The sequence below is a fragment of the Oncorhynchus tshawytscha genome, linkage group LG05 (assembly GCF_018296145.1).
Source record: "Oncorhynchus tshawytscha isolate Ot180627B linkage group LG05, Otsh_v2.0, whole genome shotgun sequence".
Taxonomy (NCBI): Eukaryota; Metazoa; Chordata; class Actinopteri; order Salmoniformes; family Salmonidae; genus Oncorhynchus; species Oncorhynchus tshawytscha.
In genome coordinates this window covers 39,044,955-39,062,947 of record NC_056433.1, presented here as the reverse complement: position 1 = coordinate 39,062,947, position 17,993 = coordinate 39,044,955, and the positions used below count along the sequence as shown (strand labels likewise).

Genomic DNA, 17,993 nt, shown 5'->3' with positions numbered 1-17,993 from the left:
GGAAATTGACAGAGTACAGTGAGTTTCATTTACCAGCCCATTACAGTAACAATACTTTCCGTGTATCGTTCTTTATTCTTTAGATTTGATTAATAGGCTGGATATAATCTAATTTCCACTGACCAGGCAGTCAATGTTGAGACAACGGCAGAATATGTGAGTGTTGACTTCAATCGATTTGCTGTTTAAAACAAGAACGACTGGTCTGTACTAGCGCTGTGTAGGCATCTATTGTCCATTTGTCATGTAGGTACTGTATTTGATAGTAGCACCCTTGAGTATGATTCACACACACCAGAGAGCATTACCACAGTTATTAAATACAGACGGGAAGAGATGAAAAGGCGGTGAGCTTTGACTCACTCAGCACAAATGCCAAGTGAAAATCTTCCTAGGAACCCCATGTAATTTTTCATTCATATAGCTAACCTATTTAGCGATTGAAGATGGACATTCCTACTCCCACCATTCCATTTACCCTGCCTCTCGCCTTCTAGGAATCCATATGCTCTCTTCAACCCAGTGGCAGACAGGCAGCCCCTCAGTGTTCTCTATGTCCACTGGCTCTCTGTGGGAGTCACAGTGTTATACAGTGACAGGCAGCTTCAGTCTTTAGACGCACAGTGTAATCTGACTGACTGATCACAGCTGTGTCGCTCTCTCTCTCTGTCTCACTGTCCCCCCCCCATCCTAATCATCGCCCTCAGGAGCTGCTCAACCTTTCTGCAGATGAGACTGGACAGGGTGTGAAGGAGCTAACTTCATTAAGAGAGAGGGAGAGAGGGCAGAGGAGTATGTGAAAGAAAGGGCGGGAGAAAGGGGGGAAAAAGACAGAGATAAACAAGGAGAGAGAGGGGAAAAGAGCGAGAGTGAGAGGGGACAAGAGAAAGAGAGAGCGAGAAAGAGACGGGAATAGAGAACAAAAGAGAGGGTATGGCGTATTATGTCTCCTTATCCATCTGTTAGCATGCTAGTTTTGGCACGGGAGCTGCTGCCTCCAATCTTGTCAGCCTGCCCAGTGAGTTTAACTGTTACATTCTCTCGTCCTCCTATGCTTCTATACCTCACAATCTCTTTGTTATTGTTGTGATTAATACGCTTATGTTCCAAAACATCTCTTTCCGAACATCGAAAATCCAACGATTTGATTTTAAAAAATGGAATATGCCTATCTTCACCAGCCGAGAACTGTAGACAAACAGAATACAAGTTGAGGAAATACTCCTGAAGACTATTTGAAAATACAGTCTCATAACTGTGAGCATCATCACAGAGCTAACACAGAGAAAACAAAGTGTGGTAGACTTACAGTGCCTTCAGAAAGTATTCATATCCCTTGACTTATTCCACATTTTGTTGTGAATTCAAAATGGATATATTCTACACACAATGCCCCATAACGAGACAGTGAAAACATATTTTTAGAACATTTTGCAAATGTATTGAAAATGAAGTACAGAAATATCTAATTTACATAAGTTCACACATCCCTGAGTTATTACTTTGTAGAGGCACATTTCTGAGTAAGTGTCAAGAGCTTTGCACACCTGGATTGTACAACATTTGCCGATTATTATTTTCTAAATTCTTCAAGCTCTGTCAAATTGGTTATTGATCATTGCTAGACACCCATTTTCAGGTATTGCAATAGTTTTTCAAGAAGTTTTAAGTCAAAACTGTAACTTGACCACTCAGGAACATTCACCGTCTTCTTGGTAAGCAACTCCAGTTTAGATTTGGCCTTGTGTTTTAGGTTATTGCCCTGCTAAAAGGTGAATTAATTTCCCAGGTGTCTGGTGGAAAGCACACTGAACCCAATTTTTCTCGAGGGTTTTGCCTGTGCTTACAGTAGCTCCGATCTGTTTCTTTTTTATACTGAAAAACTCCCCAGCCCTCAATGACTACGAGCATACCCATAACATGATGCAACCACCACTGCACTGTGCTTGAAAAATATGGAAAGTGGTACTCAGTAATGTTTGATTTGCCCCAAAACATAACACTTTGTAGTCAGGACAAAAGTGAATTGCTTTGCCACATTTTTTGTAATATTACTTTAGTGCAGGGGTGGGCAATTCCAGTCCTCGAGGGCCTGATTGGTGAAATAGTTTTCCCCCAGCCCCAGCTAACACACCTGACTCCAATAATCACCTAATCATGATCTTCAGTTTAGAATGCAATTTGATTAATCAGCTGTGTTTGCTAGGGATGGAGAAAAAGTGTGACGCCAATCAGGCCCTCGAGGACTAGAGTTGTCCACCCCTGCTTTAGTGCCTTTTATTCTGTACAGGCTTCCTTCTTTTCACTGTCATTTAGGTTAGTATTGTGGACTAGGTACAAAATGTTGTTGATCCATCCTCAGTTCTCTCCTATAACAGCCATTAAACTCAAACTGTTTTAATGTCACCATTGGCCTCAATGTGAAATCCCTAACCGGTTTCGTTCCTCTCCGGTAACTGAGTTAGGGAGGACGCCTGCATTTTGTAGTGACTGGGTGTAATTGATATACCATCCAAAGTGTAATTAATAACTTCCCCACGCTCAAAGGGATATTCGATGTCTGCTTCTTTTTTTTTTAACCCATCTACAAATAGGTGCCCAAATTTGCAAGGCATTGGAAAACCTCCCTGGTCTTCGTGGTTGAATCTGTGTTTGAAATTCACTGCTCGTCTGAGGGACCTTACAGATCATTGCACTGTATATGTGGGGTACAGATGAGATGAGGTAGTCATTATTGCACACAGAGTGAGTCCATGCAACTTATTATGGGACCTGTTGTGAACATTGTTAGTCCTGAACTTATTTATGCTTGCCATAAAAAAGGATTTATTATTGACTCAAGACATTTCAGCTTTTCATTTTTAATTAATTTGTAAATATATATATATATATACTTTGACATTATAGGGTATTGTGTGTAGGCGAATGACCAAATAATTCACAATTTAATCCCTTTAAAATTCAAGCTGTAACACAACAAAATGTGGAAAAAGTCAAGGAGTTTGAATACTTTCTACGGGCACTGTATCAGTGGAGGCTAGTGGGATGAGCTATAGGAGGATGGTCTAATTGTAATGGCTGGAATGGAATCAATTCAACGGTATACAACACATCAAACATATGGAAACCACATCTTTGACTCTGTTCCGTTATTCCATTCCAGCCACTACAATGAGCCCATCCTCCTATAGCTCCTCCCACCAGCCTCCACTGCAATCTATGTATCATCATACCTCATACCGACGACTGACATTGCTATGGAATTACCCCACCATACAGGAAGACCCATAGCATGACTGAGTGCCACCGCCTTGCTGTCATAAAGGTGTCCCGCAGTGATATCCTGAGGCAGATGACTCCTGTTAAACCTTATCAATTCATCGGACGATTTGCAAAGCCTCCTCATATTAACACAGCAGCGAGACTGATTGATTTGTGCCTGAGTGGATGTGGCTGGGCTGCTTCTGCATCCTCCATTCTCTGTGCAGCCCTCTGAAATGAATTATGGATTGTCTTTATCTCCTAGGTGCACCGGCGGAAATGAGCTGACAATATGTTTGTGTCTTAGCGACCTCAGGGTATGAGAGACGTTCAGACATGATATAACATGGTAAGAACATGAAGGTGAATGAAAACATTTGGAAGCTACAAATACAGTCGAATTTACTGTATCTCACAAAGTGGAAAACATTCCATGCTAATAGCACGATACCCTATAGGACGGAGCAGGTTCACAGGAGCAGTTTCACAGTCCCAGATTAACGGACCCAGATTAAGCCTATATTCCTGGACTAAAAAGTGCCCTCAATGAAGACTGAGTCCAGGGGTACTGCAGGGGTAAACTGGGTTGAAGAAACTATGCCTATAATCTGTTTTGAATACCCCTATCACTCACCATCCAGTAGAGTTTGACCACATACTTCCCATAGACGTTATAGAGAGGCATGTGGCCCTTGACCACCTTACACAGGGAGTAGATGTGTTCCCAAGGCTTCCAGACGTCAGACCCCTGCTCTACTGACGTCCCATTATATATCTTCCACACTATGTAGATTTCACTCACTATCCACCTGAAGAGCTGGGAAGAGGGACATGATGGAAAAAACAAAACAATCAATTGATCAATGACTAAGTGACTTTAAATTAACCAAATTAATCACATAATCTAGGGTCCCTCCATTACTGTCCATCAGAAATCACTGTTAGATGACAACAGTATGATAAGCCTTTATGAAAAGGTAAGTAAAGTAAAGTGTGTGGGAGAGCGCTTACCTCACTGCAGAGCAGATGTTCATTGGCTGCGGTCAGGTCAAATGATGATTCGTTCTCCACTATTACCGGAGGCTAGTATAAAATGCATGAGATGTTTTTAACATGGGAACAAAACAATGGAAACAGTGCATTTCTATGATGCATCAAACATCCACTTTTCCCACTTCTAAAGTGATGGACGCCTGGGCTCTGTGCAGTCAACAATGTTCTGAAAGTTACTGAACTGCAAAATTAAACATTACACAGACACATTTTGTAAAGCGGCGTTGGGAAGTTTACTAGATTACCCTCTGAAAAACAGGTTACCCACGTTAAATTTAAATATTCATGAAACTCAATCATTTTACTTTTCAAATATGCTTTGCAAAAAGACTCCACCATAGTTTATCCAGGATTCCCCAAGAGGACATGTTTGCAATGAATATTGGATTAGGGAGTTAAGATAAGAGACTCCAACAGACCACTAATCAAATACGAATTAAAAGACCACCGATCGTGAAGAGAGAGCCTTCAAGGGAGATTGTATTTTTTTCTTCTCTCCCACTCTCTCCCTCCATCCATGGAGAGCCCTTCCATTGTCATGGAAACCGTACATAACAACCCACACCTCAACTTTTTCCGTCAATTAGGGGGTTCTAGAATAGGATGGTGGAGAGTGGAAGGAAGAAACAGAACAGCTGTGCTTAATTGGGTATTCCTGTGCGTTTCCTTTTATACAGAATGAATGAAACGTTCTTCACATTGTTGAGCGGAAGACACAGCAAGCTTAATTACTCAGTGTTGCACAGACAAACAGAGTTACTTTTTGTTAACAGCCATACATTTCGGCACACTACCTGATAAGATGGCCCTGAGTGGTCTGGCTATATATGGCACTCGGCTGAAATTTGTCATACACTGTACATGTAGCTTAGTATAGTGGAACATTCTGTTCTTGTGCAGTCTCTTTGCAGTGTCGACTTTAAGGCGGAAGTCTGTATGATGAAAAGGATATACTGAATGCCCTGAGCAGTGGTGGAAAAAAGTACCCAACTGTCATACTTAAGTAAAAGTAAAGATACCTTGATAGAAAATTACTCAAGTAAAAGACACCCAATAAAATGCTAGTTGAGTAAAAGTCTAAGTATTTGGTTTTAAATATACTTAAGTATCAATAGTAAATGTAACTGCTAAAATATACTTAAGTATCAAAAGTATAAATAACTTCTTATAGCTTATATCAAGCCAACCAGACGTCAATTATTTTTTCTAAATGTATGTATTGCCAAGGACACACTGCAATCATTTGACAATCATTTACAAACAAAGAATTTGTGTTCAGTGAGTCGGCCAGATCAGAGGCAGTACAGATGACCAGGGATTTCTCTTGATAACTGTGTGAAGCACTCAAAATGTAACGAGTACTTTTGCGTGTCACGGAAAATGTATGAAGTAAAATGTACATTATTGTATTTAGGAATGTAGTGGAATAAATATAACAGTTGTCAAAAATATAAATAGTAAAGTACACATACCCCAAAAAACTACTTAAGAGGTACTTTAAAGTATTTTTACTTAAGTACTTTACACCACTGGCCCTGAGTATATCTAGTACTGTGCATCCTCTGTGTCCTCTATGTTGGATGCAGACTGTGTGACGCACCATCCAAGACCATGTCCTGAAGAAGTACCCTTACCTTGGTGAGTATGTGCTCTGAAGGGCGCTTCCATGAGTGCACTTTCAGCAACAGAGGCAGCTCGACCTTTCCCTCTGGATCCTCAAAGAATGGCTGTGGACAAAGAGTGATAAATAAAAAAGTATACCAGTTTCATTGAAGGACCAAAAAACTGACAATTGTGCCTATAGACTACGAAATAGTTGGGAAGAGATTTGCGATGTACCGATACCATGGCACATTGTTTATTAACTGATACGCTAAACGTCGGATTCAAAACGTTACTATACAAAATTCTTGCAACCAATAGAATGTCATGTAGAGTTGAAGTCGGAAGTTTAAATACACCTTAGCCAAATACAATTAAACTCAGTTTTTCACAATTCCTGACATTTATTCCAAGTAAAAATTCCCTGTTTTAGGTCAGTTAGGATAACCACTTTATTTTAAGAATGTGAAACGTCAGAATAATAGTAGAACGAATGATTTATTTCAGATTTGATTTATTTCACCACATTTCCAGTGGGTCAGAAGTTTACATACACTCAATTAGTATTTGGTAGCATTGCTTTTAAATTGTTTAACTTGGGTCAACGCTACGGGTAACCTTCCACAAGCTTCCCACAATAAGTTTGGTGAATTTTGGCCCATTCCTCCTGACAGAGTTGGTGTAACTGAGTCAGGTTTGTAGGCCTCCTTGCTCACACACGCTTTTTCAGTTCTGCCCACATATCTTCTACTGGATTGAGGTCAGGGATTTGTGATGGCCACTTCAATACCTTGACTTTGTTGTCCTTAAGCCATAACTTTGGAAGTATGCTTGCGGTCATTGTGCATTTGGAAGACCCATTTGCGACCAAGCTTTAACTTCCTGACTGATGTCTTGAGATGTTGCTTCAATATCTCCACATATTTGTACTCCTCATGATGCCATCTATTTTGTGAAGTGCACCAGTCTCTCCTGCAGCAAAGCACCCCCACAACATGATGCTGCCACCCCCCTGCTTCACGGTTGGGATAGTGTTCTTCGGCTTGCAAGCATCCCCATTTTTCAACCAAACATAACGATGGTCATTATGGCCAAACAGTTCTATTTTTGTTTCATCAGACCAGAGGACATTTCTCCAAAAACTACGATCTTTGTCCCCATGTGCAGTTGCAAACCGTAGTCTGGCATTTTATGGTGGTTTTGGAGCAGTTGCTTCTTCCTTGCTGAGCGGCCTGTCAGGTTATGTCGCTATAGGACTCGTTTTACTGTGGATATAAAATATTTTTGTACCTGTTTCCTCCAGCATCGTCACAAGTTCCGTTGCTGTTGTTCTGGGGTTGATTTGCACTTTTCGCACCAAAGTACATTCATCTCTAGGAGACAGAACGTGTTTCCTTCCTGAGCGGTATGACGGCTGTGTGGTCCCATGATGTTCATATTGTGTACTATTGTTTGCACAGATGAACATGGTACCTTCAGACGTTTGGAAATTGCTCCCAAGGATGAACCAGACTTGTGGAGGTCTACAGTTTTTTTCCTGAGGTCTTGGCTGATTTCTTTTGATTTTCCCATGATGTCAAGCAAAGAGGCACTGAGTTTGAAGGTAGGCCTTGAAATACATCCACAAGTACACCTCCAACTAACTCAAATTATGTCAATTAGCCTATCAGATGTTTCTAAAGCCATGACATCCTTTTCTGGAATTTTCCAAGCACAGTCAACTTAGTGTATGTAAACTGGAAGTGAAATAATCTGTCTGTAAACAATTGTTGGAAAAATTACTTGTTTCATGCACAAAGTAGATGTCCTAACCGACTTGTCAACAAGAAATTTGTTGAGTGGTTGAAAAAGGAGTTTTTATGACTCCAACCTAAGTGTATGTAAACTTCCTACTTCAACTGTACACTACCGGTCAAAAGTTTAGGAACACCTACTCATTCAAGGGTTTTTCTTTATTTTTACTATTGTCTACATTTTTAGAATAACAGTGAAGACATCAAAACTATGAAATAACACACATGGAATCATGTAGTAACTGAAAAAAAAGTGGTAAACAAATCAAAATATATTCTGTATTTGAGATTCTTCAAATAGCCACCCTTTTCCCTGATGATAGCTTTGCACAGCCTATGATTCCATGTGTTACTTCATAGTCTTAATGTCTTCAATATTATTCTACAATGTAGTAAAAATAAAGAAAAACCCTTGAATGAGTAGGTATGTCTAAACTTTTGACTGGTACTGTATATACAGTGCCTTCGGAAAGTATTCAGACCCCTTGAATTTTTAACGTTAACGCCTTTTCTAAAATTGAAGAAAACTACAACTTGATTGGAGTCCACCTGTGGTAAATTCTACTGATTGGACATGACATGGAAAGGCACATAACTGTCTATATAAGGTACCACAGTTAACAGTGTATGTCAGAGCAAAAACCAAGCCCTGATGTCGAAGGAATTGCCCGTAGAGCGCCAAGACAGGATTGTGTCGAGGCACAGATCTGGAGAAGGAATATGGGAGAACCTTCCAGAAGTACAGCCATCTCTGTATCACTCCACCAATCTGGCCTTTATGGTAGTGGCCAGACGGAAGCCACTCCTCAGTAAAAGGCACATGACAGCCCGCTTGGAGTTTGCCAAAAAGTACCTAAAGACTATTAGACCATGGGAGACAACATTCTCTGGTCTGATGAAACCAAGATTGAACTATTTGGCCTCAATGTCAAGTGTCACGTCTGGAGGAAACCTGCCACCACCCCTACGGTGAAGCAATACTTGCATAAATGTGATATTTGAACATGATATTGCAAACATTTCTAAAAACCTGTTTTTGCTATGTCATTATGGGGTATTGTATGTAGATTGATGAGGGGAAAAACTATTTAATACATTTTAGAATACGGCTGTAATGTAACAATGTGGAAAAAGTCAAGGGGTCTGAAAACTTTCTGAATGTACTGTGTATGTGTATTATATTTACCCCAAAAAATATGGGGTATTGGAAATTCAGAAATGTACATTGATGAAAGCTACAATTTATATGCAGTTACCCCCAAAAAGAAAAAGAGCCAAAGAAACTCAGGTTGATGTTTATTATCGTGAGTCTTGTCCTGGAGCGATTTTTCTTAGATAGGCCAGCTGCAAAGTCAACATTGGCTATATTGTAAAAACTCAAACAAAAATGAGCTTGTTGGTCTTAATTTAAGGTTAGGGTTAGGCATTAGGGTAAGCAGCGTGGTTAACGGTTAAGGTTTTAAATCTGATTTTATGACTTTGAGGCTGTACCAGCTTGTACCCATTCTGCAGAGCTGCCTCCAGAACAAGATTCATGACAAAAAAAATGCTAACCTGCCAAAGAAACATGAGGCACTGCAGGCTACAGTATCTATGAAATCAATCCATAGATGGATAGCCTTGATCCTGTAGGAATTTCACTAGGCCCAATCCATCAATACTCACCAAAAATGGACTCTTCCCCATCTTTCCATCCTTAGCGCCCTTGGCCCCATCCCATTTCTCTGTGTTGACCTCTGCCTCACTCCACTCCGGCCAGATGGGGTAGCGGCATCTCCTCAGCTCTCCTGGGCCCTCTGAGGCACTAGCCACCAGGGACGATGCTCTGGGGTGTAACCACAAACAAGCATGATTCAGGTTTGACACCAATAAACAGGTGCTGTGGTATCCATAAACCCAAGATGATATAAAATTGATGTCCAAATGTATCAATCCTGTTCAAGTAACTCCTCTCGTCGCTAAAGTGATTTGTAGCAGCAGGGCATAGACATCTAGTCACAGCATTGTTTAGGCTATACATTATTATTACTACCGATACATTTTCGTTGGGTGATGCTATCGACCCAATCATGTACTGACTCCCTTCCTCATACTGTCAGTAACTTGGATTGGGAGAGCCGCGGGCCAAGGATTTCAAAGCTGGAACCTTGGAAAGTTGCCCCGTGTACAGCTTGTTCGTGAAACACAGTGGTTGTGCGCTTTTGTAAAGCGAAAGCAGAACAAGAGCCCTGAAGCTATAGATAATTAATGCCCGCGTGTACGCTAGCTACAGAAACGCCCACAATAACAAGAAGCAGGGCTTATATAACTAGCTAGCGAGTAGGATGGTGAAAATGGGCGTTTAAAATTAGGAGACCTTAGCTACTTTTTTTCTGGCTGAGGTTCAAATTTCGTGGGCTCAAGCATAGTAGACAGACGTGACAAATCACGTAACGCAGTCGGCTGCCTAGCCCCTGTCAGACGACATAATACTTTGTTCAAAACCAAGTGGGAAGGTGGTAAATACCAGTTGATGAAATCGTATGCTTTGAACTTGGCTAAGGGCAAACGAGCGGAGTCAACCCTAAACTAAAGATAAAGCCATTAGGCTTGCAAATAAATTATAGTGCTAAAAAAACATATTAATAGATTGCATTTTAATAAATACTGTTTTGTTGTTGCATTTAACTGCCGAAAATGCTGCTGTCGAGATCATTTCCTTAAGAGGTGACCTGAGGTCTGCCTGCGACCCCATTTTGATATCAATTTCTTTGCACGACCCCAACATATATATATTTTTAATTGGGGCTATGACATTCTATTACAAATCAGTCTGACAGTATTTTTGACAGTATTTCAATCTGAAGAAAATATGGTTTGAAGTAGCCCATTAAAAGACGTTATATAGCATAGTGCCTAAGAACAGCCCTTAGCCGTGGTATATTGGCCATATACTAACACCTCCCCGGGCCTTATTGCTAAATTATAAACTGGGTGGTCGAGCCCTGAATGCTGTTTGGCTGACAGCCATGATATATCAGACCGTATATAACCAGGGTATGACAAATCAAGTATTTTTACTGCTCTAATTACGTTGGTAACCAGTTAATAATAGCAATAAGGCACATCGGGGGTTGGTGGTATATGGCCAATTTACCACGGCTAAGGGCTATTGCCAGGCACTCCGTGTTGCGTAGTGCATAAGAACAGCTCTTAGCCGTGGTATAATGACCATATAACACACCCCCTCAGGCCTTACAGCTTAAACTCTACTATAGAAAGCCCCAGCAAAAAAATAATGTGGGGGGGGTAGAGTGATTGACTGACACCTGTCATACCTTACCAACAAGTTCACACATTAGCTAGCTAACGTTGCTGTGTACTTTGCAATTAGCTTGAATACCTACCTATGACAGTGATAACAACACATAACATGTAACAACATAGCAAATATAATTTGAAATCAGAGTATTTCAGTGTTGCTTGACATGATAAATAACGAATAGTAGGGCATAGATACTAGAGCAAGCTTGGCCATCAAACCAGCTTGACCATCAAACCAATCTTACTCTTTATTTGGTGTCTGTCCTTGTGATGAAGTGACTCGGCTGGAGGACAACTCCTTTTTCTTTGGTGGAGCTTTTGACATTCCGGCTCTGTCGTGGACGTTGGCTCACCTTAACTATTAGCTGAAATAAGTGACAGTGTTAGCTAGCTACATGGCTTGGAAGGCCACGTTTGTTTTTGCTGGAAGCTCAGCTGGAGAAAGTTTGATAATGTTGCTAAGCGACAAAGCCCCAGCCGCAGGACATCATGGGAGCCTCCCAGGCCCCTAAGCCAGTCGGGTTATCAAAGATACAACCTACTGCTCTCACTGCACCAATGACGTATATAGACCACTGTATATTTGCACTGCACCCGTCAAATGAACTGCATCTGCCCTCATTAACATCTTCATTATTATACCATTTAAAAAAAATGTATTTCTTCTCTTCTCTTTACCATGGAACTTTACTTACCCGGCAGGCAGGTAGCCGAGTGGTTAGAGCGTTGGGGCCAGTTACGGAAAAGTTGCGAGATCGATCCTCGTCGAGCTGACAAGGTACATATCTGTCCTTCTGCCACTGAATAAGGCAGTCAACCCACTGTTCCTAGTTCGTCATTATAAATACGAATTTGTTCTTAACTGACTTGCCTAGTTAAATAAAATAAAAATGCATACACTGAGGAGAAAACCACAATAAACAAGGTTCAGGATACATTGGAATAATCATTTGAATTTCCTTCAATTCTGGATTTGGATCAGTTTTATGTATTCCACTTGTGTGTAGGCCTCATTTTATTCTCCATTTACGTTTGGCTTATGCTGACTAAATTAATTGTACTGTTCAAACGAGAAGGACTGTTTCCTAGCTAGGTCTATATCTGGGTATTGTGATTAATGAGATTAATTTGACTGTTGCTATTTCATAAATAAAACGTAAATTTGCTACTCAAATATATCCTACAACATCTATGCATTCAAAATATCCCAACAGCAGGGAATGTAGCCAAATTGAATTTTCATTAAGTGAATAACAAGTCAATTTGTATACATTAGGCTGGGAAGTATGTCCCAGGAAATACCACAGTGAAAAAGCTTAAATGCACTACTTTCATTCATCTGCTTACTCTGCCCACATACAGTGCATTCTGAAAGTATTCAGACCCCTTGACTTTTTCCACATTTTGTTAGGTTAGAACCTTATTCTAAAATGTATTACATTGTTTTTTTTCCCTCATCAACCTGCACACAATACCCCATAATGACAAAGCAAATACAGGTTTTTAGACATTTTTGCAAATGTATTAAAAATTAAAAACAAATATCACATTTACATAAGTATGCAGACCCTTTACTCAGTACTTTGTTGACGCACCTTTGGCTAAGATTACAGCCTCGAGTCTTCTTTGGTATGACGCTACACGCTCGGGACTTCTGTATTTGGGGCGTTTCTCACATTTTTCTCTGCAGATCCTCTCAAGCTCTGTCAGGTTGGATGGGGAGCGTTGCTGCACAGCTATTTTCAGGTCTCTCCAGAGATGTACGAACGGGTTCATGTCTGGGCTTTGGCTGGGCCACTCAAGGACATTCAGAGACTTATCCCAAAGCCACTCCTGCGTTCTGTTGGCTGTGGGCTTAGGGTCATTGTCCTATACGGAGAGGAACCTTCGCCCCCAGTCTGAGGTCCTGAGCGCTCTGGACCATGTTTTCATTAAGGATCTCTCTGTACTTTGCTCTGCTTATCATTCCCTTGATCCTGACTAGTCTCCCAGTCCCATTCACTGAAAAACATGCCCACATGCTGCCGCCACCATGCTTCACCGTAGGGATGGTGCCAGGTTTCCTCCAAACATGACGCTTGGCATTCAGGCCAAATTGTTCAATCTTGGTTTCATCAGACCAGAGAATCTTGTTTCACATGGTCTGAGAGTCCTTTAGGTGCCTTTTGGCAAATTCCAAGCAGGCTGTCGAGTGTCTTCCATCTGGCCACCCTACCATAAAGTATTAATTGGTGGAGTGCTGCAGAGATGGTTGTCCTTCTGGAAGGTTCTCACATCTCCACAGAGGAACTCTAGAGCTCTGTCAGAGTAACCAATGGGTTCTTGTTCACCTCCATGACCAAGGCACCTTCTCCCCCGATTGCTCAGTTTGGCCCAATGGCCAGCTCTAGGAAGAGTCTTGGTGGTTCCAAACTTCTTCCATTTAAGAATGATGGAGGCCATCATCTGTGCCTCAACACAATCCTGTCTCAGAGCTCTATGAACAATTCCTTCGACCACATGTCTTGGTTTTTATTCTGACATGCACTGTCAACTGTGGGACCTTATATGGAAAGGTACAAGTTGAAGTTGGAAATTTTCATACACTTAGGTTGGAGTCATTAAAACTAGTTTTTCAACCACTCCACAACTTTCTTGTTAACAAACTATAGTTTTGGCAAGTCGGTTAGGACATCTAGTTTGTGCATGACACAAGTAATTTTTCCAACAATTGTTTACAGACAGATTATTTCACTTATAATTAACTGTATCACAATTCCAGTGGGTCAGAAGTTCACATACACTAAGTTGACTGTGCTATTAAACAGCTTGGAAATTCCAGAAAATTATGTAATGGCTTTAGAAGATTCTGATAGGCTAATTGAGATAATTTGAGTCAATTGGGGGTGTACCTGTGGATGTATTTCAAGGCCTACCACTCAGGAAGGAGACACGTTCTGTCTTAATCCTATAGAAAATATGTGGGCAGAACTGAAAAAGCGTGTGCGAGCAAGGAGGCCTACAAACCTGACTCAGTTACAGCAGCTCTGTCAGGAGGAATGGGCCAAAATTCACCCAACTTATTGTGGGAAGCTTGTGGAAGGCTGCCTGAAACGTTTGACCGAAGTTAAACAATTTAAAGGCAATGCTACCAAATACTAATTGAGTGTATGTAAACATTTGACCCACTGGGAATGTGATGAAAGAAATTAAAGCTGGAATAAATCATTTTCTCTACTATTATTCTGAGATTTCACATTCTTAAAATAAAGTGGTGATCCTAACTGACCTAAGAGAGGGAATCTTTACTAGGATTAAATGTCAGGAATTGTGAAAAACTGAGTTGAAATGTTTTTGGCTAAGGTGTATGTAAACTTCCAACTTCAATTGTATGTGCCTTTCCAAATCATGCCCAATCAATTGAATTTACCACAGGTGGACTCCAGTCAAGTTGTAGAAACATCTCAAGGATGGTCAATGGAAAGAGGATGCACCTGAGCTCAAATTTTTAAAGTACATTTGTTTTTCTTTAATCCATTTTTTAGAATAGGCTGTAAACAAAATGTGGAAAAGGTCAACAGGTCTGAATTCTTTCCGAAGGCACTGTCCAAGGATACTATACTAAGCCTACTAATGATAAAGACATGACTTATTATTATAATGATGATCATAATTATAATTGTAATAATAACAATAAGAAGGAGATCAAGAAAAAGGAGGGTATAAGAGCGAGAGCTGTGTGCATGTTATATGTGACAAACAGTTGCTTTTACATTACAATATTATTTTGCTGCCTGTTTGGAAAAAAGCTATTGTGTGTAGATTGATGGGGAAAAGTTTTTATTTAATCCATTTTAGAATAATGCTGTAATGTAATAAAATGTTGACAAAGTCAAAAGGTCCGAATAGTTTTCGAATGAACTATATTTAGCCAGGGCGACAAGTAGAACACAAAACAATTTGACATAAACATTTGCGTTGATGAGTTTTATTAACAAGTCACAAAAAATATATATATTATTATAATAATTATAATTATGCATTGATGAGAATTCTGTAAATACAGGAATTGTTTGCTCAGTGGGAAATTAATATCAAACTAGTGTGTGACAACTGTTGGAGTTGCAACTATGTGAGCTACAGTATTATGAAATATGTCCTGGGATTTCCTATGATCTTCTATGTAGAAGAACCCCTTAACATCTAATGACTCTTGCGTAGCTTGTGAGTGTCATAGAGTAAAACATGTGCGTGCGTGTTTGTGAGTCTTAGATTTTCATAGCGAGGTCATAATAGTTTGTGGACTTTACAGACGTTTTTGTGAGAAGAAAGGTTTTTCGGGATACACCCTTGTCTCACAAACAATGCTCTACCTCAGTCCCGTTAATCACACATACTAATGTTTGGTATCAGCGGACGCAGAGGAAATAGACAAATGCAATGCAACAGACCAGCACGATGTTTAAAAGAAGTTAAAACATGTCACGGTGGGACTGTAAGAGTTTCAGATGTACTGTTATTACACAAAATCAAGAGACACGGGAGTGTGTTTATTAGTATCAGACTGCTTGGCCTAATGTGGGGGTAGATCAGATGTAATATTGCAGATGGATTGTAGGTTCTATAAATCTCATTGTTTGAATAATTTCTAATCCCCTTTATTTATTTTTTCTCTATACCTTTTCCCGCCTACCATCCCCACCGTAATTGGAGTAAACTAATGGACAACAATGCTTCTACTGCTACTTCCAGCTATTTCACTCACATCTACATTAACTGCAGTTAAATAATATATTCCCAATTTCTTCAAGTACTGTACTGGATTTTCACCCAGGGAGACCAATCCACCATTCATTCCCCATAACTCCTACCCTCCGATGACCACACATTAACCCAACTTTCCCAGTATATTGCCATTTTGCTATTTCCTTTTGCAATATATCCCTCAATTTTACTATGATGTCTTACAATGGTCCTGAACCTCCCTATTTGTAACATTTCTACCAATATTGATATTCCAATAATCATATTTTTCTATTAATTTATCATGTTTTTTCAGATCCAGTGATCAGATTTTCAGTGTTTTTGCAGGTCCATCCGAACCCTGATATTATGACGTAACAACCATTCCTGGACCTGACTCCAAAAGTGAGCCACCGATGGGCAATACCATAAAACATATTCTATTGAATCTGTTTCCTCGTGGCAGAGTCTGCACTGGGCTGACTGTTCTATTGATTCTGTTTCCTCATGTCAGAGTCTGCACAAAGCTGACTGTTCTATTGATTCTGTTTCCTCATGGCAGAGTCTGCACAGGGCTGACTGCTCTATTGATTCTGTTTCCTCATGGCAGAGTCTGTACAAAGCTGACTGTTCTATTGATTCTGTTTCCTCATGGCAGAGTCTGCACAGGGCTGACTGCTCTATTGATTCTGTTTCCTCATGGAAGAGTCTGCACAGGGCTGACTGTTTTATTGATTCCGTTTCCTCGTGGAAGAGTCTGCACAGGGCTGACTGTTCTATTGATTCTGTTTCCTCAGGGCAGTCTGCACAGGGCTGACTGTTCTATTGATTATGTTTCCTCATGGCAGAATCTGCACTGGGCTGACTGCTCTATTGATTCTGTTTCCTCATGGTAGTCTGCACAAGGCTGACTGCTCTATTGATTATGTTTCCTCATGGCAGAATCTGCACTGGGCTGACTGCTCTATTGATTATGTTTTCTCATGGCAGTCTGCACAAGGCTGACTGCTCTATTGATTCTGTTTCCTCGTGGCAGAGTCTGCACAGGGCTGACTGTCACACACAGCCTCCCCTAAGTGGTACAGCATGGTCATGCCTGATACACATCAATAGCCCAAGGAATTATGTGAAACCTTTCATAATGTGAATTCCCATTTCTCTGATCGCATTTTCAGTTTCTCCTCACATGTTGAGCCTCAGGGATCACCTCCAAGGCACTTAACCCTAATTGCTCCTGTAAATTGCTCTGGATAAGCACGTCTGCTAAATAACTAAAATCTAAAATGTGACAAACACACACACACACACACACACACACACACATTCTTTCAATTCCACTCAATACAAACAATTCAATAGTGTCACTAATGAAGAATTAAGCCAAGACAACACAAACTATTATCAATTAAAAATGGTTTATTATTTTTTGGTTTTTGTAGTAGTTTCAAAGTATATTTTCACACGTAAACTTAATAGACCCCGCACGGTGTTTAAAAAAATAATTTACACTTGCCTAGGATTCTCAACTGCTTGGGTAGTGGGAGGGTTCCCTCCACCACCTGATGTACCTCACCAGGAATTGTACAGTACATGATCAAACACAAATGTAAAAAAAAAAAAAATACACATCTTAGATGTACTCTTTCGTACTATTACTGAGACATCAAGTCTCTCAGGGATTTCTCTCTGAGTTCCAATGGCACCTTCCTTCTATTTGTTCTTTCTTTCAAGATAAATGTATTTTTTGTTGTTGTCCGTGTGTGACTAGCATTGCCTAGAAGAACACTGGAAGATATTCCACAGATCATCACGATAAAAACACACATTTATTTATGGTACATCCTTAGTCCCACCTCTGTTCAGGCCTTCAGCAAAAACTATGAAAAAAAAAAAGAGAACTCATGGCACCATTATGAAACAAGACAGTTGCATGCGTAATTGTCAGTGAGCTAGGGTGTGACGAGACCCACTCCCTGGACAGTAGCCCTTCCACAGGGTCATTGGACAGGGGGCATGGGTCCAGTGTAACGACAGCTTGGGGTGGGATATGGGGTTCAGGGTCACGCCCTTCCTGAACAGCAGCCCGGTGTGATCGTAGATACAGAAGACTGCGGCTAAGGTTTGGAAGGGTGTTGAGGCGGTCCAGGGTTAATGGACATAGGGGAGGGGTGGGGCTAGGAGACCCAGTCCTTGACTTCTAGGCCCTCTGTGTAAGCTGGCCTGAGGTGCTACCCTGTTATAATCTCGACCCGGCACAGC

General features: G+C 40.6%; 1 protein-coding gene across 1 annotated transcript in view; it reads right to left on the bottom strand.

The window, feature by feature from the left end:
- Positions 1–11,474, bottom strand: part of adgb (androglobin) — a 108,753-nt gene extending 97,279 nt beyond the window's left edge. The window contains exons 1-5 of the mRNA XM_024400322.2: positions 11,258–11,474; positions 9,375–9,534; positions 5,949–6,041; positions 4,273–4,344; positions 3,896–4,078 (exon numbers count right to left, since the gene is read on the bottom strand). Coding sequence (XP_024256090.1) covers positions 3,896–4,078; positions 4,273–4,344; positions 5,949–6,041; positions 9,375–9,534; positions 11,258–11,337 — 588 coding nt within the window. The 5' untranslated portion in view covers positions 11,338–11,474. The remainder of the gene's footprint in view (positions 1–3,895; positions 4,079–4,272; positions 4,345–5,948; positions 6,042–9,374; positions 9,535–11,257) is intronic.
- Positions 11,475–17,993: the final 6,519 nt, after the last annotated feature.